At 45.1% G+C, this 27,834-nt stretch overlaps 1 protein-coding gene across 1 annotated transcript; it reads left to right on the forward strand.

Annotated features, from left to right (window-relative positions):
• Positions 1-1,173: 1,173 nt before the first annotated feature.
• On the forward strand, positions 1,174-18,675 carry MRPS36 (mitochondrial ribosomal protein S36). Its single transcript, XM_040340495.1, has 4 exons — positions 1,174-1,279; positions 7,663-7,726; positions 11,876-12,081; positions 18,525-18,675. The coding sequence occupies exons 1-4, from the start codon at positions 1,241-1,243 to the stop codon at positions 18,540-18,542; spliced, it is 327 nt and encodes a 108-aa protein (XP_040196429.1). The 5' UTR covers positions 1,174-1,240; the 3' UTR covers positions 18,543-18,675.
• The last annotated feature ends 9,159 nt before the right edge of the window (positions 18,676-27,834 follow it).

Below are 27,834 nucleotides of genomic sequence, written 5' to 3' on the forward strand. Positions count from 1 at the left end.
TTTTCCTGGCATCCCGTCCGTCCCCCGTTGTATGCTGGGAACACTCGGCTCCCAGCACACATCGGGAGCCAATCGGCGGGCGCAGCGCGACTCGCGCATGCGCCGTAGGAAACCGGGCAGTGAAGCCGCAGCGCTTCACTTCCTGGTTCCCTCACCGTGGATGGAGGGGGGAGCAGCAGGGTGACGAGCGATCGCTCGTCCTCTGCTGCGGACGCCGCTGGACTCCAGGACAGGTAAGTGTCCTAATATTAAAAGTCAGCAGCTGCAGTATTTGTAGCTGCTGGCTATTAATATATTTTTTTAGTGGCACATCCGCTTTAAAGCTTTTTTTGTGAGTGCAACTTTTGAAGATGTGTGCGTGGTGTTTTATTAAAACTGACCTTTCGGTATTACACTATTGTGCACTTCCCTTTTTCTTATCATTTATGTGGAGTTATTTGGATCACACTGTTGGGAACGGAATCCTGTCTTACCTATTTGAGAGGTCCTGTTTCATGCCTGTTTGCCAAAGCATGCGAGTGTGAGGCATATTGTTCTGGTGAGTGGCCAATTTGATGGGTGAAGGTATCACTGAACACGTTTGGTGTGGTGGAAGACTCTGAAGATTGCAAGATCTCTTATCACTTATGAACTTTTTGCTTTTTCACTTTATTTAATTTTTTCACGGGTCCTAAATATATTCATAGCATTTCACATTCATTACATTTATCTTTGTATCTATTTTTTTGTGTGTATATACTTTTGAGGTTCTTATACTTATTCACTTAATAAGCTAGGATCCTTGAGGCACTTTTTCCAGCTATCGCAACGGTGGGAAGTCAGGAGGGCGCATTTATCTTGATTACCATTTATTAACGTTTATTAGAGTTGCAATTTTTTTTTTAAATTGTAACAGTATGAACTATTTTACCTCTTAAAGCGCATGAATGAAGCACCAGATTACATGGAGCAGCCACCTCACACATGGCTGGATTGGTGGACACAATGTTTGTTACAAGTTTTTATTTTTTTATGAAAAACATGAGAAAACCCCTCACAGTACACACACCGATTATAACATGTACCAAACCGGACTACAACACTTCCCTTTATCCCAAATCCCACATCTCTTCATAATGTTCCTCTCCTCTATTCCCATCAACGCTGAACACAGCTTATATACAGCCCCGTTCTGCCTGCTGCTAGTCACGTGACCGCTCGTTTTCCTCACCCGGAAGCGGAAGGGAAGCTGGGGGTCGCCATGGGAAGCAAGATGGCGGCGGCCAGCAGGGTCGTCCAGGTAAGAGAAATAAGTTAGAGAGTTGTACACTCTGCGCCTGGATTTAGGTTGGAGGAATGTGGCAGAGACATGGTGGTGCGTCTGTGTTAGTGGCTCAGTGCCGGGTTTTGCCTGTATTGTCAGATACAGGGGGGCGGCAGCCAGTGACCCTGAGAGGGGAGCTGAGGGTGACTCCAATACACAGGAGACACCCCATCCTTGTCCACATCATATACGGGGGACACCCCATCCTTGTCCACATAATTATACGGGGGACACCCCATCCTTGTCCACATAATTATAGGGGGGACACCCCATCCTTGTCCACATAATTATAGGGGGGACACCCCATCCTTGTCCACATAATTATACTGGAGACACCCCATCCTTGTCCACATAAATACATGGGGGAGACCCCATCCTTGTCCACATAAATACACGGGGGACACCCCATCCTTGTCCACATAATTATACGGGGGACACCCCATAATTATACGGGAGACACACCATCCTTGTCCACATAATATACGGGGGACACCCCATCCTTGTCCACACGGGGGACACCCCATCCTTGTCCACATAATTATACTGGAGACACCCCATCCTTGTCCACATAAATACATGGGGGAGACCCCATCCTTGTCCACATAAATACACGGGGGACACCCCATCCTTGTCCACATAATTATACGGGGGACACCCCATAATTATACGGGAGACACACCATCCTTGTCCACATAATATACGGGGGACACCCCATCCTTGTCCACACGGGGGACACCCCATCCTTGTCCACATAATTATATGGGGGACACCCCATAGTTATAGGGGAGACACCCCATCCTTGTCCACATAATTATACTGGAGACACCCCATCCTTGTCCACATAATTATATGGGGGACACCCCATCCTTGTCCACATAAATCCTTGTCCACATAATATATGGGGGACACCCCATCCTTGTCCACATAATATACGGCGGACACCCCATCCTTGTCCACATAAATATACGGCGGACACCCCATCCTTGTCCACATAATATATGGGGGACACCCCATCCTTGTCCACATAAATATACGGCGGACACCCCATCCTTGTCCACATAAATATACGGCGGACACCCCATCCTTGTCCACATAAATATACGGCGGACACCCCATCCTTGTCCACATAAATATACGGCGGACACCCCATCCTTGTCCACATAAATATACGGCGGACACCCCATCCTTGTCCACATAAATATACGGCGGACACCCCATCCTTGTCCACATAAATATACGGCGGACACCCCATCCTTGTCCACATAAATATACGGCGGACACCCCATCCTTGTCCACATAAATATACGGGGGACACCCCATCCTTGTCCACATAAATATACGGCGGACACCCCATCCTTGTCCACATAAATATACGGCGGACACCCCATCCTTGTCCACATAAATATACGGCGGACACCCCATCCTTGTCCACATAATTATACAGGGAACACCCCATCCTTGTCCACATAATTATACGGGGGACACCCCATCCTTGTCCACATAAATATACGGGAGACACGCCATCCTTGTCCACATAAATACACGGGAGACACGCCATCCTTGTCCACATAAATACACGGGAGACACCCCATCCTTGTCCACATAAATACACGGGAGACACCCCATCCTTGTCCACATAAATACACGGGAGACACCCCATCCTTGTCCACATAAATACACGGGAGACACCCCATCCTTGTCCACATAAATACACGGGAGACACCCCATCCTTGTCCACATAATTATACGGGGGACACCCCATCCTTGTCTACATAAATACATGGGGGACACCCCATCCTTGTCCACATAAATACACTGGGGGACACCCCATCCTTGTCCACACGGGACACCCCATCCTTGTCCACATAAATACATGGGGGCCACATCATCCTGGATGGAGAGGCGCATGCCACCGCCGAGTCCAAGACGAGTGCCTTACATTTAAAAATGGTGCCATTACAGCACTGCGCATGCACCTGCCTGGCCGAAAATGACTGAGCGTGTACATGCTTTCTCGGGCCCGGCTAGCTTCGCAACGCAGTTGACATGTCGCCTTGCAGCCATATTTTTTTACGGGCAGCTCTAAAATAGGCTAAAATGTACAGGCTGCCTGTAAATTGCCAAATGTGTAAAGGGGAGGAGGATGCGAACAAGCGGAGCTTCCCCTTTTGGATGGCGCTCCGCTTAAAAGTATTTTCCCTTGAGCCGTGCCATTTTTTTGATGTGTAGCAATTTATTGATGTCTGGTTATTGGGTAAATGCTTCTACAATTAGGCTGGCCATACCTCATACTAGGCTTCATCCAATATCAGTTTTTCAGGTCTTATACCGATTTTTTTCGGGTATTTTTCAGGCCGATAGCCGATATTCTGTACATTTAAATGGTTTATTTTTACACTGTCCTTTTTTAAAAAATTGTATCACTTTTAGTGCTGTCACAAGGAATGTAAACATCCCTTGTGAATGACAATTGCGCGGTCATACAACACTGTACCCAAATAAAATTTATCATTCCCCCCCCCCCACAAATAGAGCTTTCTTTTGGTGACATTTGATCACCTCTGCGTTTTTTTTTTTTTGTTTTTTTTTGTTAACATTTTTTAAAAAGACAGATTTAAAAAAAATATATATATTTTTTTTATATTTTGTTATAAAATTTAGCAAACAGGTAATTTTTTCTCCTTCATTGATGTACGCTGATGAGGCTGCATTGATAGGTGGCACTGAGAAGTGACACTGATGGGTGGCAGTGATGGGCACTGGTAGGTTACACTGGGCAGCATTGCTAGGTGGCACTGATGAGGCACTGATTGCCATTACTTGTGGGCATTGATAGGTGGCACTGGCAGGCGGTATTTGTGGGCACAGATGAGGCAGAATTGCCTCTTCCTCTTTGGCACCGATGTCCCTTGCACACAAGCCGATCGGCTTTTTTTTTCTCCTCACGCTATCGGCGGTGGGGAAAAAAAGCATTTACCGATCCTTTGTTTACATTACGTGCTCAGCTGTCACTGGTTGAGGGCTGATCACGTGGTAAGGGGTTGGGACCGGCCCCTTACACGGATCTGTGATCACCAGAGTCTCAGTGATCACAGTGCGCGCCCAAAGGGGAGGACGTCTATTGACAACCTCCCGGCATTTGGGGTCCGCGCTATGGCCGTCATTCGGCTATAGCGCAGACGCTAAGTGGTTAATCCCAAAACCAAAAATGTATTATGTTGCAGCTCATCAATCAATAGATTTTTTTTTTCTCTATTGAAAAACAGAACCCAAAAACTTCACCCGGTGCAGGAAAAAATGTGCACACACATAAAGAGTGAAACACAAAAAACTGTGACGGGTGCATCGTCAAATGGCCCTCCGAAAAGGGCCCAACCCTGATCCTCCGGGGCGTTAGGCTCCTGGCAAGGACGAAGGTAATCTGTGGTCCATGCAGCCGAAGCCGACACGGACCCAACATTCTTGGAGGGACTGCCGAAACAGAACCCTCCTCGGTGAGGCTCCCCCAAAGGGAGACCCCCGTGAGAGCAGGCGTACTAAGCAAGAAAGGCCATGTCGACCCACTCCCAAGACTTTCAAGGCAGGCCCGAGGACCAGCACCCTACTCATCACACACAAAGGTGTACAAAAGTGCAACAACAGAAAAAGACAAAGTGACAAACAAGGGGGTTAAATAAAGAAAGTGGGGGAGAAGGAAGGTGGGAGAGGTGAGTGGAAAGGTACCTCTGTGCAATACGATGGCCGGCCCTCCGGCCAGGAAACAAAAATTCCCCTGGTCCTAGACAAAAGGCTCGGCCCTAGAGGCAGGTGTTAAAAAGTGTGTTGTGGAGATTGTGACCAAAAAGCCATACGGTAAGTGCCCCTCAAACACTTGTGCAATGTATGGCACCCCTGGACTGCCACTCCAGGGGCACTATCTCCACAGGCTTTTCAACGGACCCTGACCCCCGGCCCGAACCAGCAGCACCCTTCCCAGCCAGGAAGGTAGGAAGAGAGAGCAGGGAGAGCCCACCCCAGCAGGCTACTCCCACAACCCCCATCCCTCCCACCTAATCATGTTTGGGAAATACTAACCGCTCCTCCCAACGAAAAGAGGAGCAAGGGTTCTCTCCCGAACAACTGACTGGGGCAGGCACCACCAGGCCAGAGGCCTCCAGCTCCAAATGATTAAAAATAGATAAAAATCAATCATATAATGTACCTGTAGTTTCAGTTTCGTTTATGCATCTAGTTTCATGCTTCTGTGAAGTACAGAGACACAGAGCCAATAGAGGGCAGTGATGGTTTGTAAAACGAAAGTGATTGGTTCTGAGGGGTTTAAGACACACAGTAATCACACCTCCTTGATTAGTGCCACAGAGAGAAAGCTCCCAGTACTGTGGTCATCAGGAAACAGACTGTTTAGAACAGAGAAGGATTACAGCAACATCATAGCAAAAACGAACAATGAGGACATGAAACCAGGACTGCAGTAAGGTAAAGGAAGCTATTTAGCTAAAAAAAAAATTCCTTTAGTGACCCTTTAAGGCTGGGTTCACACTATTGCGAATTGGATGAGGCTTTCCCTCATCCAATTCGCATGTCAGGAGATTGTAACCGGTTCACACATCTCCGGTGCGAATTGCGCAGGTGTCCTGTGCATCTTCTGGTCTGAATTCAGACCACATTTTTGGCGGAAATCGGGCCAGAAACGGTGAACACCCTGCTGTGAACCTCTCTGTGTGGCAGTGTGAACCTAGCCTAAAACATTACATTGTAGGGAAGGGACGTTATTTGTAGTTTACAGAAGAGAAATATTGTTTGTGCTTCCAGTTAAGCTCACATGAAGTGATTAGACATCACCTTTCTGGCAAAATCGACGGCGATTTTCTGTATTTGCTAAAAAAAAAAATTGTTCTCAACTTAAAAAATTAAAACGTATGCAGCCACCAGATCTGAGAAATGGTAGGCTGAAATGTTCAAATTTTTGTTCTTGGGTTTAGTTTTGCTAAAATCACTTATAGCTGATCCCATTTTCACTTTTGACATTTATGTTTATCTGAACTGAAGTCTTGCTGGTGACTTCTGCTTCCTCTCTTGGTGAGTTTGTATATTATATTGCTTATTGGGCTCTGCTTGCCCATTGGCAGACCCGAGACGGTCATGGTGGGTAGAGGGGAAGGAGAAGATTTGATGATACACATCTGCTCTCCTCTCCTTCTTGCAGTGACCCGTCTCTGACGTCACTTCCAGGTCACGTTCTCGGCGTCCCCGGCTTGCTTTGCCGATGTAGGCTGTTTTTGCAATGCAAAACATTCAGTAAAAGACAGGAGAGATGTGCAGAGTCTTTTAGATACTGCATATCTCCATAAAGAGTACCTATCGCCAAAAAATAATCACATAGGGAACTGTCCCCTATGTGATGGGGGGGGGGGGGGGGGAGAGTTGCACCCATAAACCCATTTTTTTTTTTTTTTGAGGCCTGCGTCGGGGGGCCTACATGTGAAAACGTGTTGCGTATCGAGAGCAATAATTTTAACACCAGACCTCTTCCGTAACACTAAACTGATACCTATAGGGTGCCTTTGAAGCATTGTCTACTATAGAAAATATAGGGTACTGAAGTTTGACGTCATTTCTCAGGCACCATTAAAATTAAATGTTTGCCATGTTGGGTATCTATTTACTCCGCCAAACGGTTGAATTTTAGGACAACAGTCTGTCAACAGACAATCCCAGGCTTTAGTGTGGTTTTTACTGAAATATTGCATTTCCTAGACCTTTTGTGGTAATATGCGACATAAAAAATTGGAACTACCCTATTTTCTCTAGGGTGTCTGGTTTCTGTGTAATCTTCAGGCCTAAAATGATTTTTTAAACGTGTGCAAAAAAACACAAAGGGTAGCGAAAGGGTTAATGAGTTGTATTGTTATACTTACCTGAGTCCGATGCTGATACAACTCTGTGGGATCGCTGCTCTTTCTCTCTCCTCACTGGCTCAGTCACAGCAGCGGGAGCTGTTGGCTTCTGCTGTTGTCAATCACAGCCAGTGAGCAGGGGGTAGGGCTGAGATGCACTGTGGGTGTCAATGGACACCCAGAGTGTGGCTCAGGAGCCGCACTGTGGGTGTCAATGGACACCCAGAGTGTGGCTCAGGAGCGAGCCCACTCGCAGCGGGGGAGAGGAGCGCCGACAGGGGGCCTGAGAAGAGGAGGATCAAGGCTGCTGTGTGAAAAACCAACTGCACAGAGCAGGTAAGTATGACGTATGTTATTACTTTGTTTTTTTCAATAACCTTTTCCCCTTTTTAAATGCTTATTGAGTATTTGGTGTTGACACTACATTTTATTTTTTAACAATAGATTTGTTTTGTTTTTTAGGTGGTTAAGCCGCATGTTCCAGCAATACGATTCCCAGACAGGAAGAGTAGTCCAAAACCTAATGGTGAGTGTATATTTCAATCCAGAATTAAGAACCAGTTTTCAGAGATGGGGAAAGATCTGGAGTAACTACTCTAATTCAGTTGTATGATAACGGTTTCCTCAAATCTTTTGAAGCGTTGAGGTGAGAGTTTTCTTTACATTCAAATTGGTTGCGTTGCATTCAATTGCGCTATGCTTTATGGATTCAATTATCTTCAGTTGAGGTATTCAGGGCTGGGTGGGAACAGGATGTTGGTCTCATTCCTGAAGAGGTGTGGGACAACATCTTTCTCTTTCTTTCTTCACCTAGATTGACTCAGATTTTTATCCTTCATACGGTATACAGAACTTCTGAATATTTGCATGCTATAGGCTAGAGCTGCACAATTAATTGATAAAAGATCACAATCTTGATTCACCCCCCTCCCAATCGGCTGTTTCCGCAATTCTATGTAAACAGTGCAGAGCCAAGTTGACAAATGTTTACCAACATTCCTCAGCGCTGAGAGAGAAGAGATGCAATGTATCTCTTGGTTCTTTTAGATGAAAAGAATGAACTTTTGTCTGTAGATGAGGACAGTTTAACCACTTAAAGACCAAACCTTTTTCTGACACTTGTTGCTTACAAGTTAATCATCATTTTTTGCTAGAAAATTACTTGGAACCCCCAAACATATTTTATTTATATATATATATATATATATATATATATATATATATATATATATATATATATATATATATATATATATATATATATATATATATATATATATATATATATATATATATATATATATATAATAGTGCCTTGCGAAAGTATTCGGCCCCCTTGAACTTTGCGACCTTTTGCCACATTTCAGGCTTCAAACATAAAGATATAAAACTGTTATGATTTTTGAAGAATCAACAAGTGGGATACAATCATGAAGTGTAACGAAATTTATTGGATATTTCAAACTTTTTTTAACAGATAAAAAACGGAAAAATTGGGCGTGCAAAATTATTCAGCCCCCTTAAGTTAATACTTTGTAGCGCCATCTTTTGCTGCGATTACAGCTGTAAGTCGCTTGGGGTATGTCTTTATCAGTTTTGCACATCGAGAGACTGAAATTTTTGCCCATTCCTCCTTGCAAAACCGCTCGAGCTCAGTGAGGTTGGATGGAGAGCGTTTGTGAACAGCAGTTTTCAGTTCTAGAAAAGAGATAGGACACTATGGTGGAGAGAATGTGGCTGCTCACCCCGATAAAAATGATGAAAAGAATTTTCCCAAATGGGGTTATTGCGCAGCTCAAAAGGAAAGAGGTAATACCATGTAATAAAAAAGTTGTGTTTATTCACATGTTAAAAAGTGGACAAAAATTGGGTAGCATAAATGGATGGAGCATGAGTTGTATCAAGTACACAAACAGCGTTTACATAAATGTATAACAAGCAGTACACAAACAATGTTTATACAGTCAAAAATGTGCATTGTAGTAAAAACAATCTAACGAACGTTTCGACCTTTGAAGGTCTTCTTCAGAGAGTTTGTGTGGCTGGAAAGGAACATATAGTGGTTAGACATCTCATGATCATAGTTTAGGTAATAAGAGATACATTGTTGGTTTTACAAAAAGCCCTTTGGCTAGAGGAGCAGTGTGCAAAAGGATGTAATGAAAGCAAAAAGTCAAAAAATTTAAGCAAATTCGTGTGCAACATTGCAAACAAAAGTATCTTAAATAAATTTTTTAATTTTTAATTTTTAGTTTTTAATTATTAATTCCTTTACCTTGATGATGTGTCTCAATGATGTGCTGCAGTCCAAACGGCAGCATCAGGCGGTCTAATAAGGATAGCTTCCATCCCAGGCAGAAAAAACAGCTGTCCACATACTGTGAAACACCCCGCTCAACACCACAAGAGGTCACCCCCAAAAATTATGGGGCCAAGATGGAATGACCATTTTTACTACAATGCACATTTTTGACTGTATAAACATTGTTTGTGTACTGCTTGTTATACATTTATGTAAACGCTGTTTGTGTACTTGATACAACTCATGCTCCATCCATTTATGCTACCCAATTTTTGTCCACTTTTTAACATGTGAATAAACACAACTTTTTTATTACATGGTATTACCTCTTTCCTTTTGAGCTGCGCAATAACCCAATTTGGGAAAATTCTTTTCAGCAGTTTTCAGTTCTTTCCACAGATTCTCGATTGGATTCAGGTCTGGACTTTGACTTGGCCATTCTAACACCTGGATATGTTTATTTGTGAACCATTCCATTGTAGATTTTGCTTTATGTTTTGGATCATTGTCTTGTTGGAAAATAAATCTCCGTCCCAGTCTCCGGTCTTTTGCAGACTCCATCAGGTTTTTTTCCAGAATGGTCCTGTATTTGGCTCCATCCATCTTCCCATCAATTTTAACCATTTTCCCTGTCCCTGCTGAAGAAAAGCGGGCCCAAACCATGATGCTGCCACCACCATGTTTGACAGTGGGGATGGTGTGTTCAGGGTGATGAGCTGTGTTGCTTTTACGCAAACATAACGTTTTGCATTGTTGCCAAAAAGTTCGATTTTGGTTTCATCTGACCAGAGCACCTTCTTCCACATGTTTGGGGTGTCTCCCAGGTGGCTTGTGGCAAACTTTAAACAACACTCTTTATGGATATCTTTTAAGAAATGGCTTTCTTCTTGCCACTCTTCCATAAAGGCCAGATTTGTGCAGCATATGACTGATTGTTGTCCTATGGACAGAGTCTTCCACCTCAGCTGTAGATCTCTGCAGTTCATCCAGAGTGATCATGGGCCTCTTGGCTGCATCTCTGATCAGTCTTCTCCTTGTATGAGCTGAAAGTTTAGAGGGACGGCCAGATCTTCGTAGATTTGCAGTGGTCTGATACTCCTTCCATTTCAATATTATCGCTTGCACAGTGCTCCTTGAGATGTTTAAAGCTTGGGAAATCTTTTTGTATCCAAATCCGGCTTTAAACTTCTCCACAACAGTATCTCGGACCTGCCTGGTGTGTTCCTTGTTCTTCATGATGCTCTCTGCGCTTTAAACGGACCTCTGAGACTATCACAGTGCAGGTGCATTTATACAGATACTTGATTACACACAGGTGGATTCTATTTATACAGTTTTATATCTTTATGTTTGAAGCCTGAAATGTGGCAAAAGGTCGGAAAGTTCAAGGGGGCCGAATACTTTCGCAAGGCACTGTGTGTGTGTGTGTGTGTGTGTGTGTGTGTGTGTGTGTGTGTGTGTATGTGTATATGTATATATATATATATGTGTGTGTGTGTGTGTGTGTGTGTGTGTGTATGTGTGTGTGTATATTTATATTAACCTGGGGGACAGGTAGCAGGTACAAAACTCTCTGGGATAAGCAGGTTTTCAGGCACAGATACCAAGATCAAGTGAAGTAGTGACAAACAGTGAAGTGTTTAATGGTGATATTTACAATTCAGTTCAGATTTCACTAGCTGTCGCTTCCCTTTAATTATAGACTGGCAAATCCTGAGGAATGTTACAGATGGCGATGAGCTTGGGTTCAGCTCTGTGTTCTGCATGAACCTGCAAGGCAGCTGTCGGTGCTGGGCCAATGAGCTGCATGAACCTGACGGAAGGCAGTGGACTATTTAGTGACAAATCTGTGTATCATTTTCTCTTTAGCCTTATTACTACCACCACCATTGATGGCAGTGAGGGGTTTACATACACTCCCGATGGCTGTACAGCTGCCCAATCACTTTCTGTGACTTCTGGGGTTGTGCCCCCCCCCCCCCACCCAATGCCTCCTGGTATCTGCTGTTTTTCCTGCAGGCCTTGGACCCGCATCGCAGTTGTCGACAGGTAGGGGAGATGGAGACCAGCGAACACCTGTTTGCTGATCTCCCTTAGCCATAATGAACCCTGAAGTGATATGTGACTTCCAGGTTGCTACAATGGGATGGCTTGGGCAGAAACGACATTAGAAAAGGCTTCTATCTACTATGAAAAGTGACATTTTGCATAAAAAGGTGAACTTAGCCTTTAGTATGGCAAAAAAAACCATAACGGATGTGTGGTTGTGTTTTTTTTTTTTTTTTTTTTTTTTTTTTTTTTTTTCCCCCTCATTTTTGTTTTTATGCATTTGTTTGGTTTTCTTTATTTTACCACAAGTGTTATTACTTTCAGTGCAAGAAGCTTTGAAGTCTTTGATTTATCCGTTCACTACTCCAGTCACAGCTCAACAAGCTACGAGTGAAAATCCTCCAGGAATTTCTAATCCTGCACCTGTCCGCCGAGTAGTGACAACCCCAGACACTAATGACTTATTGAAATCACTTCCTCAGAAGTACAGGAGAAAACCTGTGTCCAATGAAGAAATGGAGTATATACAAGTGAGGCATTCAAGCTTTATTCGTGGTTTATAGGGCTGAAACAACTAATCGATTTTCTATTTTTATAACCAATAATTGGCCAGTAACATAATGGGGTTGAAAAAAATAAAAATTATCCCTTTATAGGAAAAAAGGACAAATCGCTACTGTAAATATTACTTTCACTATCCCACAGTAAAAAAAAAAAAAGAACCCCTTACAGTAGCGATTATTTGCTTTTTTTGTACTTGTTTTTTTTTAACCCCATTATGTTACTAAACATCTAAGGCCTGGGTTCACACTTTTTTTTTTTTTTTTTTGGTGCTTTTTGCAGAAACACATTACAGTTCATTTACATGTTTTCCTATGGGACACGTTCACATCCATGATTTTTTCAGCTGCTGCGTATTTGGAAAGGACAAGGACATTTTTTAACCACTTAAGCCCTGGACCTTTAGGCAGCTAAATGCCCAGGCCAGGTTTTGCGATTCAGCACTGTGTCGCTTTAACAAAATTGGCGTCCTTTTTTCCCCACAAATAGAGCTTTCTTTTGGTGGTATTTGATCACCTCTGCGTTTTTTTTTTTTTTGCGCTATAAACAAAAATAGAGCGACAATTTTGAAAAAAATGCTATATTTTTAACTTTTTGCTGTAATAAATATCCTCCAAAAACGTATATAAATTTTTTTTTTTCCCCTCAGTTTAGGCCGATACGTATTTTTCTACCTATTTTTGGTAAAAAAAATCGCAATAAGCGTTTATCGATTGGTTTATAGCGTTTACAAAATAGGGGATATTTTTATTGCATTTTTATAAAAAAAAAAAAAAATTTTTACTACTAATGGCGGCGATCAGCGATTTTTTTTTTTTTTTTCGTGACTGCGACATTATGGCGGACAATTTTGACACATTTTTGGGACCATTGTTTTTTTCACAGCAAAAAATGCATTTAACCACTTCCCGACCCCCGCATGTACATATACGTCCACAATATGGCACGTACAGGCACATGGGCGTATAGGTACGTCCTCGCCTATTAGCGGGTGGGGGGTCCGATTGGGACCCCCCCCGCTACATGCGGAGGTCGGGTCCGCTCGGGGAGCGATCCGGGACCACGGCGCGGCTATTTGTTTATAGCCGCTCCGTCGCGATCGCTCCCTGGAGCTGAAGAACGAGGAGAGCCGTGTGTAAACACGGCTTCCCCGTCCTTCACTATGGCGGCGCATCGATCACGTCATTCCCTTTATAGGGAAGACACGATCGATGACGTCATTCCTACAGCCACACCCCCAAACAGTTGTAAACACATACTAGGTGCACCCTAACTCCTACAGCGCCACCTGTGGTTAACTCCCAAACTGCAACTGTCATTTTCACAATAAAGAATGCAATTTAAATGCATTTTTTGCTGTGAAAATGACAATGGTCCCAAAAATGTGTCAAAATTGTCCGAAGTGTCCGCCATAATGTCGCAGTCACGAAAAAAATTGCTGATCGCCGCCATTAGTAGTAAAAAAAAAATAAAAAAATAAAAATGCAATAAAACTATCCCCTATTTTGTAAACACTATAAATTTTGCGCAAACCAATCGATAAACGCTTATTGCGATTTTTTTTTTTTACTAAAAATAGGTAGAAGAATACGTATCGGCCTAAACTGAGGAAAAAAAATGTTTTTATATATGTTTTTGGGGGATATTTATTACAGCAAAAAGTAAAAAATATTGCTTTTTTTTCAAAATTGTCGCTCTATTTTTGTTTATAGCGCAAAAACTAAAAACCGCAGATGTGATCAAATACCACCAAAAGAAAGCTCTATTTGTGGGGAAAAAAGGACGCCAATTTTGTTTGGGAGCCACGTCGCACGACCGCGCAATTGTCTGTTAAAGCGACGCAGTCCCGAACTGTAAAAACACCTTGGGTCTTTAGGCTGCATATTGGTCCGGGGCTTAAGTGGTTAAATTGCATTCTTTATTGTGAAAATGACAGTTGCAGTTTGGGAGTTAACCACAGGCCCTGAACGTGTTAGGCTTCACCTAGTGTGTGTTTACAACAGTAGGGGGGTGTGGCTGTAGGTCTGATGTCATCGATTGTCTCCCCCCTATAAAGGGGATGACACGATCGATGCGCCGCCACAGTGAAGCACGGGGAAGCCGTGTTTACATACGGCTCTCCCCGTTCTTCATCTCCGGGGAGCGATTGCGACGGAGCGGCTATAAACGAATAGCCGCGCCGTCGTCCCTGGATCGCTCCCCGAGGTAAGCCGCACGCAGCGGAGGGGGTCCCGATCGGACCCGCGGAAAGGAAAGGACGTATATATACGCCCATATGCCTGTTCGTGCCATTTTGCGGACGTAAATAGTCCTTCCCTGGGCATTAAGTGGTTAATGCAAAACTGTGCTTTTTTTTTTTTTTGGTTCAATATACGTCAATGGAGAAGCTGCAGAAAAGCTTGTAAAGCGTTTTTGCGGCAATTTGTGTTTTTTAATCTGCCCAACAACAAATTGGCCCAAAAAAATGCAAATCGCAGCAATATTACTTTTTTTAAGGTTATTAATCGAAACAATCGGCTAACTAATCAATTATGAACATAATCGTTAGTTGCAGCCCTAGTGGCTTATATATTAAGGGACATTTATACAGTTCCTACTCTACATTTTGCTACTGAATTTTTTCAAGCGCCATCCCACCTCTGTATTGTGAATTTATGCAGCTAATCTTCAATCATCTGCCTTGTTTTGTTTTATTAGAAAAAAAAAATTATATATAAATGTTTATTTATAAGGGTTAACAAACTGCCATGTGATAGTGTTGAGCAAGTGACAGGTACTCTTTATGAAGGTATTGGGGGTCTAATAGCCCCCAATTTCTCCCCTGCCCTCCAGTGCACATAAGCCAGCAGGGATCTGCTCAGTTACATACAGCAAGACTTCATGTCCACGGGACGTTTTTACAACCTCTCCTGAACGAGTTAACTTCACAGATAGTAACCAACGCTTAAAACGTCCATTTTGCTGTGTTTACCTGCGTTTTGCCGCATTTTAGGTTTAGAAGCATTTAAAAAAACAAAAACAATTTTTGCCTAAAATGAACTGCCTAGGGATCTCTTTAGAATAACAAAAGCTAGGAATCGGCAACAAAGTTTAAATCCTTGTAATGTACATAGATCACCCAGAGGGGAATGGTTTTTGTTTTTTTCTGAACAAAAGTGGAGTTATGCTTTAACTACACTGTAATTTGCAGTGTGGTCCATGGCCTGGCTGTGAATTCGGATGAATGATGAGATTGGTTGAATAGAGATGCAAGTCTTTTAGGGGCATTCACATATTTGTATTTTAGTGGTGTAATAAACTGCTTGGCATTCATGTAATCTTTGCTAAGGAGGAGTATCAAAATACAGATATAAGTGACCTTGGCTCATTCACACCAAAAATATGGAATTTAAAACTAGTTTATTTTCCTGTAGTTTATTTCTTCTTATTGTTTATTGAATAATAGGCAGTACATGTTGTATAGATGTTGGGATATTGTGAAATCTGTACAGATAGGTGATTAACACTATGGGGGTTATTTACAAAAGGCAAATCCACTTTGCACTACAAGTGCACTTTCAAGTGTAGTCGCTATAGATCTGAGGGGGACATGCAAGTAAAATAAAAAATGATTGGACGATAAAATCAGCAGAGCTTCCCCTCAGGTCTACAGCGACTGCACTTTCAAGTGCAATTCCAATGCATTTGTAGTGCAAAGTGGACTTGCCTTTAGCAAATGACCCCAATGAGTTAATCCTGTTCCCTAGTTTAGGTCCAATTCTTTATCTATACCTTGTTCCCTCCCTCCCCTTTTTTTTTTTTTTGGGGGGGGAACAAGAAGATATTTATTTTTTTTATTATTATTATTGTTTTTATTATTATTATAAAAATATATATATATTTTTTTAAAAAAAAATTTATAACCAAAAGAAATAGGTGCAACGTCAAACATCTGTAAGTTTGAGTTATACAAACTAAGCATGCAGGTGGCACAAATGGTCACAACAAATATCAGGATGTCATAGCTTTTTCCTTTTTTATAACTCACCATTTTCATAACCAATGTCTGGTAATATTTATTATGAAGTGCTCCATTATGGTAGCTTTTTAGGCCCCGTACACACGACCGGATCTGTCCGCTGATATTTGTCCGACGGACAGTTTTAGCGGACAGATCCGGTCGTGTGTAGGCCTGACCGGACAATTGTCCGGCGGATCGGACAGTTTCCAGCGGACAAAAATTTCTTAGCATGCTAAGAAATCTGTCCGCTGGAAACCTGTCCGTCGGACGTGTTCGGTCGTCTGTACAGACTCACCGGACACGTCCGACCGACCGCCATCCCTTGCATGCGTCGTACTGATTCGACGCATGCGTGGAAGCTTTAAACTTCCGGGGCCGCCCACGTCGCTGCGTCATCGTCGCTGCGACGGTGCAGCCACGTCCCCGCGTATTGTTTACGCGCGGATTTCTGTCTGATGGTGTGTACAACCATCAGACAGAAATCTCCGGGCGGACATGTCCGCTGAAAACGGTCCGGCGGACCGTTTTCAGCGGATTGTCCGTCCGTGTGTACGGGGCCTTTAAGCAGAGTTCCAGTCTCCTGTGGAAGAAATAGGTTACTACAAAAACTGTAGCTGCTGACTTAAAAAAAAACAAACAGAGCCTCACCTCTTTCATGATCCGGCGGTGTGCTCACCCCAATCGGTGTCTTCTTTCCTCGGCGCAGGAATCTTCACCCTAGGCACCCAGCTGTGACAGCTTGCAGCTTCACAGCTGGGTGCCCACTGAGCATGCATGAGCAGCGTGAATGGTGGCTGCAGTCTTCTTGGACCTATCGGTGTACCAGATGACTGCAGGGGGGGGGGACAGAACTTCCGCCCCAATCACCTAGATGGTCAAAGTGTTGCAGGATCCTTTCTGTGTCCAAAGTCACATGTTAGGGGCTAGGATTAAATGTTAGGGTTACGTGGCCAGAATCGCATCGATGCTGCTCCTGATTGCAGGCGCCCGGATGTGAAAGGGGTCTAGGGGTTCCTGCACTACCTTGATACTACTTGAATGCCAGAGAATGTAAAGTCGCATCAAAGTCAAACTCTATGAACAGAACTGGCATACTTTCCTATTCGCCAAGCAAAAACGCAAATGCAAGTGTTGCATTTTTGGTGCCAGTCCATTGAAGTCTATTGGGCACAAAATGTGTAATCTACTGTGGTGAAAAAGCCCCTGACCCTTCCAAAAATGCACTGGTTCAAAATGCACAGATGTGAACTAGAGATCCATGGCAGACCATCCTAAATTGACTGTAGTGCATTTCTGCAAAACGCACTAAAAATGGCATGAGTAGGCCTCCCAAACATAATCCACCCCAAGAACTGCCTATTAGGCATTTTTGGCGAATTACACCTATCATCACATGCCAAGAGACTGCTCTGTATACTCAGATTTTTTTAACATAGAAAAACAAAAATTTTTTACTGTCCTGGAAGGGCACACAGACCTCTCTGAAATCCCTCTGGTTAAAACTTATTAATGACGCTATCCCACTGTATAAACTTACTTTTGAACTCCGGAAATGGAACAAAACCTTCCACAAAATTTGGGGTAGATGGTTGGCTAGTCCGCTAAACCTCTCCCAGCACTGATTGTACTACTCTTGCTTGACCATTTGATGGGCCGTGCCTCACGGATCTCTAATGTCTGGACCTCCGCTTTTGCTATATCCAGGTATTATACCTGATCCTTTTACCACTGTGCCTACTTTATATTTTGCACCGATGTCAGTTTATTTTTCTATGTTTGAGTGTATTGCCTACCATTTATGACCAGGTTGTCTGTGTTTTTCTGTTTGTTGGTTTGTCTTAAACCTAATAAAAATATCTTTAAAAAAAAAACAGCATGAGTGTGAAGCAAGGGTTAGGGAAAGCCTTCAGTAAAACAACTAATCTACATATTGTAGATCAGGACTTTCTGGCGTTTTGGCATAAATACTCATACCAAGGGAACAGCTTGCTGTACATGTGTATCATGCACTCGTGCTCCACACAAATCTGTTTGATTTGACAAGCTATACAACTACTAAAGCACTGAAACTTTTCCTTCTTGTATTTAAATCCTAAATCTTTTATAGATTTAGGTTAAAATCTCTGCGGGATGCTGCTTCCTCTTTTATATATGCTTGGCTTGTGATGATGGGAGCTATAGCACCAAGAGCAGGTTCTATGCTTGCCAGTAAGTTCCTCCAAGAATGCTCCGCTGGGGAATGAGCCCTTGGACAGGATTTTGTTGCCTGATCCAGCCAGAAATCATATTAAACATATTTCATGTAGCCCCCCCCCCCCCCCACTGGTGTGTGTGTGTGTGTGTGTGTGTGTGTGTTTGTCTTTTTTTTTTTTTTCTTTATGGAGTTATTAATCGTCTTATGTTTCGTTTCAGCGTGGGGGTCCTGAATGAAAACATGAAGTGTTCTTCTACCGCTGCAACAATACGATTGTTACCAAGTATTCCTCAAACTGTAAAATTTCTACATAATTGTAAACTAGAAGTTTTAATAAAGATAAACAAATCCCCACATTGTGGAAGTTTTCAACCTCTGCCTTCACTTCTAACTCTTCACATAATCTTTTTTTTTTTTTTTTTCTGTAAGAAGCAATGGAGAAAAGTTTATTTACATTTTGTAATTATTAAATTAAATCTAACTATTTGTATTATGTAATATTTTTTTTATTTTTATTTGTATTTTTTATTTATAGTCCTTCAAGTGGAAACTGAAGGGATTTCTTAGTTCTAAAATGTTCACGCAAAGGTATTGGTCAGAAATTTACATTACTGTGCAAAAGTTATAGGCAGGTGTGAAAAAATGCTATAAATTAGGAATGCTTTCAGAATAGAAGTGTTAATAGTTTATTTTTATCAATTAACAAAATGGAAAGTGAATTACCAGAAGAGGAATCCAAATTAATACTTGTTGTGACCTTCCTTTGCCTTAAAACTAACAAATTCTTCTATGTAGATTTACACACAGTTTTTGAAGGAACTCGGCAGGTAGGTAGTTCTAAAAGTCCTGAAAAACTAACCATGGATCTTCTTTGGATGTAGGCTGTCTCATATCTTTCTGTCTATTCGAGAAAGACTAAATAATAAGATCAGGGCTCTGTGCGGCCAAACCATCACTTCCAGGACTCCTTGTTGTTATTTCCGCCAAAGATGGTTCTTAATCACTTCACGCCCAAAGACGTCATATGACGTCCTGGATTTTGACTGGGGATATCTGAATGATGCCGGCAGTTACAGGCATCATTTAGATATCATCTTTTTCAGCCGGTGATTCCCTGCACCTTAAGAACAATCATAGTGGTAGTTCAGCCCGCTTGAATGTTCTTACAGGCGGCGGGAGGTGACGTCCCCCTCCGGTGCTTCTACCGGCTTGCCCATGCAATGAGTGAGCCAAAAAAAAGGAATCCTTTGGCACCGGAAGTTTGCTGTAGAGATTTCCGGTGATCAGATGGTCCCCGGCAGTCTCTATGATCTTCGGTGAGCCGGGCGCAACATGGCCTGGCAGTTGTAAATACTGCCGTGTACTCGGCAGGAAAGTCCGAGATCTTTTTTTTTAATCTCTGCCTTTCCAACCTGGAGGAGAGAACTGGGGTCTTATTAACCTCAGATCTCTCCATAACGAGGACCCGTCAAGCCCTGTTCCTATTACTAGGGATGTTTACATTCTTTGCAATAGGAATAAAAGTGATCACAAATAAAAAATTTAAAGGGAAAGTGTAAAAAATATAAAAATAAACATTTAAAGTGCCCCTGTCCTCGCATGCAGAAGCATGTTGCTCCCACATATGTAAGCCCAAGACATCCTCCTGTAGCTCTAAACAGGTAACCTGTTAATTTTAAAGGGTTGCCTATGGAGATTTTTTTGTACTGAAGTTTGGTGCCATTCCATGACTGTTCGTAATTTTAGACCGTGACATATTGGGGTATCTATTAGCGTAACATCTTTCACATTATACCAAAAAATTGAGCTAACGTTGGTGTGTTTTTTTTTTCTTTTATTCATGAAACGGTTAAAAAAACACGTTTTGAAAAATTGCTTTGCAAATACTGTGTGACATAAAAAGTTGCAATGACCACCATTTGATTCCCTAGAGTCTCTGCTAAAAAAAATACATTTTTATATATATATATATATATATATATATATATATATACATTGTTTGGGGGGTTCTGAGTAATATTGTAGCAAAACAATTATGATTTTTTTTTTACATGTAGGAGAGGAGTGGCCAGATTAGGTCTGGTATGGAAATGGTTAATGACATTGGCTGTATGTTTGGGGTTGTCCTGCAGAATAAGTTTGGGGCCAATCGCATACTTCCCTGATGAATAAGTATCTCCCAGCATTGAGGACACCATTGATCCTGATCAAATCTCCAACTCCATTTGCAGAAATGCAGCTCCAAACTTACAAGGAACCTCCACCATGCTTCCCTGTAGCCTGCAGACACTCATTATTGTACCGCTCTCCAGCCATCACCAACTGCCTCCTGCTACAGTCAAATATTTCACATGTTGACTCCTCAGTCCAGAGCACCTACTGTCATTTTTCTGCATCCCAGTTCCTTTTGATTTTGTACATAGTTGAGTCACTCAGCCTTGTTTCCATGTCTGGGGAATGAATTTTTGGCTGCAATTCTTCCAATGCACCCTACAAGACCATTTCTGGCCAGACTTCTCCGGACAATAGATGGGTGTACCCGGGTCCCACTTGTTTCCACCAGTTCTGTGCTGATGGCACTGCTGGACATCTGTTGATCTGCTGCATTAAGTTTCCTTAGCTGATCACTGCATCTACGATCCTCAACGTTGCCGTTTCATTGTGCTTCTTCAGAAGAGCTTGAACAGCACATCTTAAAACCTCAGTCTGCTAGGCACACAAGTAACCCTTTGATCGCCCCCCCTTTCCAGCCAGTGTCATTGGTACAGTGACGGTGCACATTTTTAGCACTGATGACTGTATTTGTGTATCTGGGCCTCAAAAAGTGTAAATTTGTTTCAGAATGACCGCGGCAATATCGCAGTCCCACTATAAGTCACTGATCGCTGCCATTACTAGTAAAAAAAAAAAAAAGAAAAATATCCCATAGTTTGTAGACACTAAAACTTTTGCGCAAACCAATCAATTCAAGCTTTTAGGGATTCATCCCCCTCTGAAGTATTTGTCCTGTTTTACTGTTCTCGCAAAGAGTGAAAGAAAATCCCTTTTCTTTTTTTTTTTTTTTTTTTTTTTTTAAAGGGTATGCATCATAACGGACACATTGATATTTACATCTGTTAAGGTCATAAGCCATCATGTATAATGTAGGCCAAAGTGCAAACAAACCTCTCCAGAAAAATAGATGACACTCAGTGTTCATATAACAAGAAAGTGGCTGAATGGGTGAAATATCAGGTCATATACAATGTGGCAAAATATACAAGAGTATGATACTACCTAGAAAAACCCACATTTTGGGTTACCACCAGAACAGGAATAGAGGAGAAATCTTCCAATGGGGACAATGGTGACAACCAGGAGTGCCCTCACTTTAGAGGAATATCCACTTCCTGTTTTGGCTATGGGACAGGAAGTAACAGCAAAACACAAACTCCTCCCTCTTTACTCTATTCAACATGAAAAAAATATATATTTTTGCCTTTATTTCAACTTTAACCACTTCCTGCTGGCAGGACGTTCATGGACGTCCTCTGGTTTTCGTGGTTGTATCGGGATGATGCTTGCACTCGGTATCAATCTTTTCAGCCAGTGGTTCTGTACAAGGCAGAAGCGATCTGAGTGGCTAATTAGCCACTTGATCACTTCTGCAGGTGGCAGAAGGGGGTCCCACCCCCCCTCCTGTTGTCTCTCCAGTCCCATGGAAGCCCTGTACAGAGAGCGAGGAACTGACGTCGTTCCCCTCTCATTGTAACCCCGGAAACTGGGTGCGATGAGTGAGTAGTTCATCACTTCCGGTTTCGCCCCCTTATTTACCTGGTCACCAGGTAAGTAGCCAATCAGACTGATCTGTGTCTGGTCAGACCGCATTGGAATGACAGAGGAGAGATTTGGGGTTTAATAGACCCCACATCTCTCTAACGAGGACCTGTCAAGGCCCATGCTATAGCACAAGGTATGTTGTTCATCCCTTGTGATAGCAATACATTTGGTATATATATACGCGCACAGTCAGGTCCATAAATATTGGGACATCGACAAAATTCTAGTCTTTTTAACAAGATTTGCTTAAACTGAAAACTTTCAGCTTTAATTTGAGGGTATCTACATCCAAATCGGGTGAACGGTGTAGGAAATACAACCGTTTGTATATGTTCCTCCCACTTTTTAAGGGACCAAAAGTAATGGAACAGATTAACAATCATAAATCAAACTTTCACTTTTAAATAATTGGTTGCAAATCCTTTGCAGTCAATTACAGCCTGAAGCAGGGGAGGGCTGGCAGCCTCATGCCTGGGGGGCAAGTCCAGTCAAGTGGCCCTTTGAACCACTAAATAAGCTCACCATCCCCAGTGCCCATCGGCGCAGCCTCACGAGTGCCTGGGGATTAGAGAGGAGAGCAGCCGGATTACACAGAGCGGAGATCTCCCACTTACCCAGCGTGGCCGCTTCCATGATGGACATCATCAGTGTGCTGTCTATCATAGGAGCCGGTCCAGTAGGCGGGACTTCGTATGACAGTGGCCGCCAGGTAAGTGGGAGATCCCCGCTCGGTGAAATCTGGTGGCGCTCCCCCTCCAAGGCAGCCCAATGGGCACAGACCCTGGGTGCCCTCCCACTGCCCCATCTCGCAGTGCACCCGCTCCCAATTGGCCCTGAAAAGTGGGAACAAAACGGGGACAGACTTGGTCCAGGGAGAGTGTCCTCTGGTCACCCTATGCTAGTGGCCAGCAGGACCCACAGGTTAGTGGCCAACAGCACCCACAGGTCAGTGGCCAGCTCCCAGCAGGACCCACATGCTGCCTGTGCACCTGGGGGTCCTGCTGGCCATGGCCAGTTCCCAGCAGGACCCACAGTGTTGAGGGCGATTTTTAGGTTACTGGGTGGGCACTGGCCTGGGGCAGGGTAAATAGGTTGTATGGGGGTAGATGGGATGTGGGGTTCAGCTGCGGGTGTCAGGGTCTCTCACATCAGTGAATGCAGCTGCTCTTACCAGTGCCAGCTCAGCAGGTCCTTGCATGGCCTCCTCCAATCCTGGGGGTGTGAAGTGATGCTCCTGCCCTGGGGTCAAGTAAACTTGCAGGCCAAGTCAGTCATGTGGGTCCCAACTCCCTGGCGCACCTTGCTGCCCAGGGGTGGACTGACAACAGCCAGGGCCTCCAGACCAAATAAAGCAAGGGCCCCCTGTCAGGCCCTGCCCATGACCTATTCCTGATCCGCCCCTTCAATTTGTACAATTTTTAAAACACTGTTTAACAACAGAGTCTAATGGGACCTGGAGTCTTTTTCTAACAGTGTCCCATGGACATTCTGTTAGAAAGTGTGGACAATTTGTGGGTGGCTGGCCTGGCTCCCTGCTGTGGGTCAGTGGGTGGGTGGGTCGGTGGCTGGCTGACACGGTGCAGCCTGCTGTGGGTGACTGGCCTGGCTCCCTGCTGTGGGTCAGTAGGTGGGTCAGTGGCTGGCTTGCACGGTGCACCCAGCTGTGGGTGGCTGGCCTGGCTCCCTGCTGTGGGTCAGTGGCTGGCTTGCACGGTGCACCCGGCTGTGGGTGGGTGGCTGGCCTGGCTCCCTGCTGTGGGTCAGTGGGTGGCTGGCTGGCACAATGAACCCTGCTGCAGGTGGCTGACAGAGAGGGGGGTGGGCTGACAGAGGTGGGTGGGCTGACAAAGGGAGGATGGTCTGACAGAGGAGGGGTGGGCTGACAGAGAGGGGGGTGGGCTGACAGAGGGGAGCTGATAGAGGAGGGGTGGGCTGACAGAGGGAGGGTGGGGGCTGACAGAGGGGGGGTGACAGAGGGGAGCTGATAGAGGGGAGCTGATAGAGGAGGGGTGGGCTGACAGAGGAGGGGTGGGCTGAGAGGGGCGGTGGGCTGACACAGGGGAGGTGGGTTGACAGAGGAGGAGTGGGCTTAGAGGGGGTGGGGGCTGACAGGGGGGGTGACAGAGGGGAGCATCTGATGCTGCCGCCCCCCAGCCCCCGTTATACTTACGAAAGTCCCGCACGGTCCCAAGATCCTCTTCGCCGCTCAGCCTGGCTGCTGATTGGCTAGAGCGGAAGGATTGAGAGTAGCGCAGCCATTGGCTGGCACTGCTGTCAATCACATCCAGTGACGCGGCGCGCCGAGTCATACAGTGAGCGGCTATGGCTGCTCGCTGTATCATGGGAGTGTGCCCGATGTCACGAGTTCTGGGTCGTCGTCCATCCTGGTCAGTCATCCCACCACCCCCCGTGTGTGGCCCTCCTGGCCGGGGGTGCGTGTTCAGGAGTTCCTGACTCCGGGACCACGTTGGCCTGGAGTCGTGATCTAGCAGGTAGGCCCAGTAGTCAGACTGGGTCTACATCTATCAAGTGGTCCTGCGCTGTCCATCCTGAAGGGAGGAAGCCACCTAATGAAGCACCTGTTCTGGAGAGCACCGAGCACGAGGCTGGTACACTCAGGAAAAGGCCTGGAACTTCATTGAAGGAAGCACTAATACTCAAAAACTGAGTAATGGTCGCCTGTCAGTTTCTGAGTTTGCAAGGAGTTAGCTCAAGAAAATCAAGAGATCTGGGTGCTTAATCCTAAATTGAGAGGATTCTGGACCGAACGTATCTCCACTTTTGGGAAGGTCGGTGGCAGAGACTTTACCAAAATTCCATGTGGCACTCTGGCTGCTAGGACTAGTGAGGGAGGCCTATCCAGGTGCACAACACCCACTCTGGCTAGAGTGGCGACAAAAGTTTCATGACTAGAAGCAGGAGTGCTTCTGACTAAGTTTTACACATGAACCTGCTACCTGTAGCGCCAATGTACTTTACAGTACTGGTGCTAGTTAAATTTAAGGGTAGATCAGAGTGTAGTTAAACTCTGATCCAGATTGTTAGTAGCAAAATGCGGTCTCTGTCTCAGCTTGGCTGTGCTGTGAGCCCATTCTGCTGTACTGGGGTGTTCTTCCAGCCCCGATGCTGCAGGTGGCAGCAGTGGAGTCAAGGTTTGGGTGCTCTTTCCCAGCAGCCAATCACGAGGGTTTGTCTTCGCTGTGCATGCTAGGAGGGGTATTTGTGGGCCGGACGCCATTGGTTCTAGGTCTTCTTTGTCCAGTGTGGCACCCACCTTTGAGGTGGCCACGTCACGGCTCCCCGGCGTTGTGGCCTACCTGGCCAGGACGTGCGTGCCATGCAGTGTTCCTGGTTCCGGGGCCATGCTGACCCGGAGCATCTGAGCGGCGGCGGGGACCCAGTGAGTGACTGGGTTCCCATTTTGAAAATCCCGGGCTGTGCTGCTGTTCGGTGGGGAGTCGGTCTGAGGAGCGCCATTGAGAGGCTGGCGGTCCAAAAGGGCCTGGATAAACCACCGGGGATCGAGGTGGCCGGACACCGAGGGATTGATCACCTGTCGGTCGGTACCTGGGCGACAAGTTGAAGGAGATCCAGACGTACCACAATTAATGAGGCATATCTCCAAGAATTCAACCCAGAGGGGACCTGTGGCAGAGGTATCTTTCTGAGGCTCATTGAGAGGGGTCTGTGGCAGAGACTTTCTCCCAAGTTCAAGTTCACCAAGGAGGGTCTGTGGCAGAGACTTTATCCTACAATTGTCAGAGTGGTGCTCCGGCTGCCAGGTCAGTGAGAAAGGCCTGTCAGGGTACACTAGACCCATTCCGGCGGGAGAGGTGCTGGAAGGTGTTACGTTTGGGAGCAGGACTGTTTCCTATCATTGCGTCTGAATCTGCTGTTCTCCTATCTTCTTCGGCTTTACTTTCCTCGCCACAGGTTTACTGTTTTTGCCCGGCTGGGTAGTAGAGAGCACGACAAAGTCCACCTGTCTGGACATTCCTTTACTTCTACTACATGCAATACGCATCATTCACCCCCAGGAATTTCAGAGGAGCCACGAGGTAACACGCCGCCCAAAAAATCCAGCAGCTCCTCCGGGGGTAATGCTACATACCTATACCCTTCCACCTCTTCAATCTATTGTCCATTCTTTTACCACGTTTGGTAAATAAAGCAGAGAAAAGGGAACGCAACGTGTGGACATTAACTTTCTTTCGGCTCTCATCAAGTACCCTAGACGGCGAAGGAATAGAGGTAACGTGCCACCCAAAACAAACCAGCAGCTCCTTCGGGGGTAGTGCAACACGTGGGAGCTTGTCCGGGATTGGCTGTTACCTTTGGCAACGGAACTGGGACTTTATTTCGCCATTGAGAGTCTGAAATTGTCGAGGTGTTGGACTGTGCTTGTGAAGAAGGGGTTAAGGTCAGGTGCTGGCTAATGGTGATAGGCGCACGTGCAGCGGAGTGACGTGTTTAAGCAGCGTGCCCAGAAAAGAACTCAAAGTTGGAGGAGTTACCCGCCCCTGTGTGAGACGTGAAGTGAGTCTGGCGCCAAAAGGCAGTGTGATTTGCCCATCCTGAAGAGAGGATTGTGCGCTAGTATGTTCTTGTGTACCCAACACCATCCGAGAGGCTGAGGCCTATTTTGTCCTTTGCAGAAGTGAGCGCAAGTCCCGCTCCGACCGGAGTTTCTCTGACGGACACTGGAAGCCGCATGAAGCCGTGGGGATGTTTTGTGCTATACACGAGTAGCAGTGTGGAGGCACTCGGCGTGTCTTGCCAAAGATGTGAGGGACTGGCGGTTCGGATCCAACCTTTCGCCCAATGTTTGAGGGGCGGTGAGTACCTTTTGAGGTGGATCAGCCCACAGAATCGCCCCGTGCATATCGGGTGGACTGGGTAACAGGGGCCGTTACTGCGGAGGAAGTGACTCCATGGCCCGCTACTACTGCTACTGCATCCCTTACTGTGAGTGACTGCGATAAAAGTGAGGAGAGTGCCCCTGGGCCGAGTGTGAATGCAGCTCCAGCAACCACGTGCATGGCGATGGTTCGTGCACTTCTCGCTGCCAAAAAGGTGGGCTATGTAAAGGCCTCCCACGGCCGTGGTCGAGGCCTACCCCAGCAGATACCGGGACCGGACTCCGAGGAGGATGTTGCCCTTGTCGAGGCCAAGAAACGGACTGGTAAGCAGGCTGGGGACATTGTGTCTAAAGTTGTGTGCACCTGTTTGCCCGCAGAGGAGTACGCAAGCTCCAAGTTAGACTCCTCTTTTGATGCGGGGGGTGACCACTGGTTCGCGCCAGAGCTGCCCGACCTAACACGGGGAAAAGGATTTTGTGCAGCCCCTGTCGGTAGTTCAGGAAAATGTTCTCCAATGGACTCTGGGGATACCACGGCGCGGGCGGATATCCCGAAGACAAATTGGGAAGTTGTTTTCGATAAGGGTGTCGTCACCAGAGGGAAGGATGTGCCTCCAACTATGACCCCTGTTCTAAAAAGGTCTCCTGAGGCCTGTGTGATGCCAGGACTGGGACACTCCCGCACGCTACCTAAACATGCCCGCCTGCAGCAAATTTTAATGAAAAGGGTAGGACTGTATGTGCCCGAGGAGAACCGTGAAGGATGGTACAGAGAAGCCATCTGGGATTATCTCAAAGTGCCGAAGCCGTCCTGGGACTTTAATTTGTAATTTATTCTTACCCGCCGCTTC

This window comes from Rana temporaria, chromosome 1 (assembly GCF_905171775.1).
Source record: "Rana temporaria chromosome 1, aRanTem1.1, whole genome shotgun sequence".
NCBI lineage: Eukaryota > Metazoa > Chordata > Amphibia > Anura > Ranidae > Rana > Rana temporaria.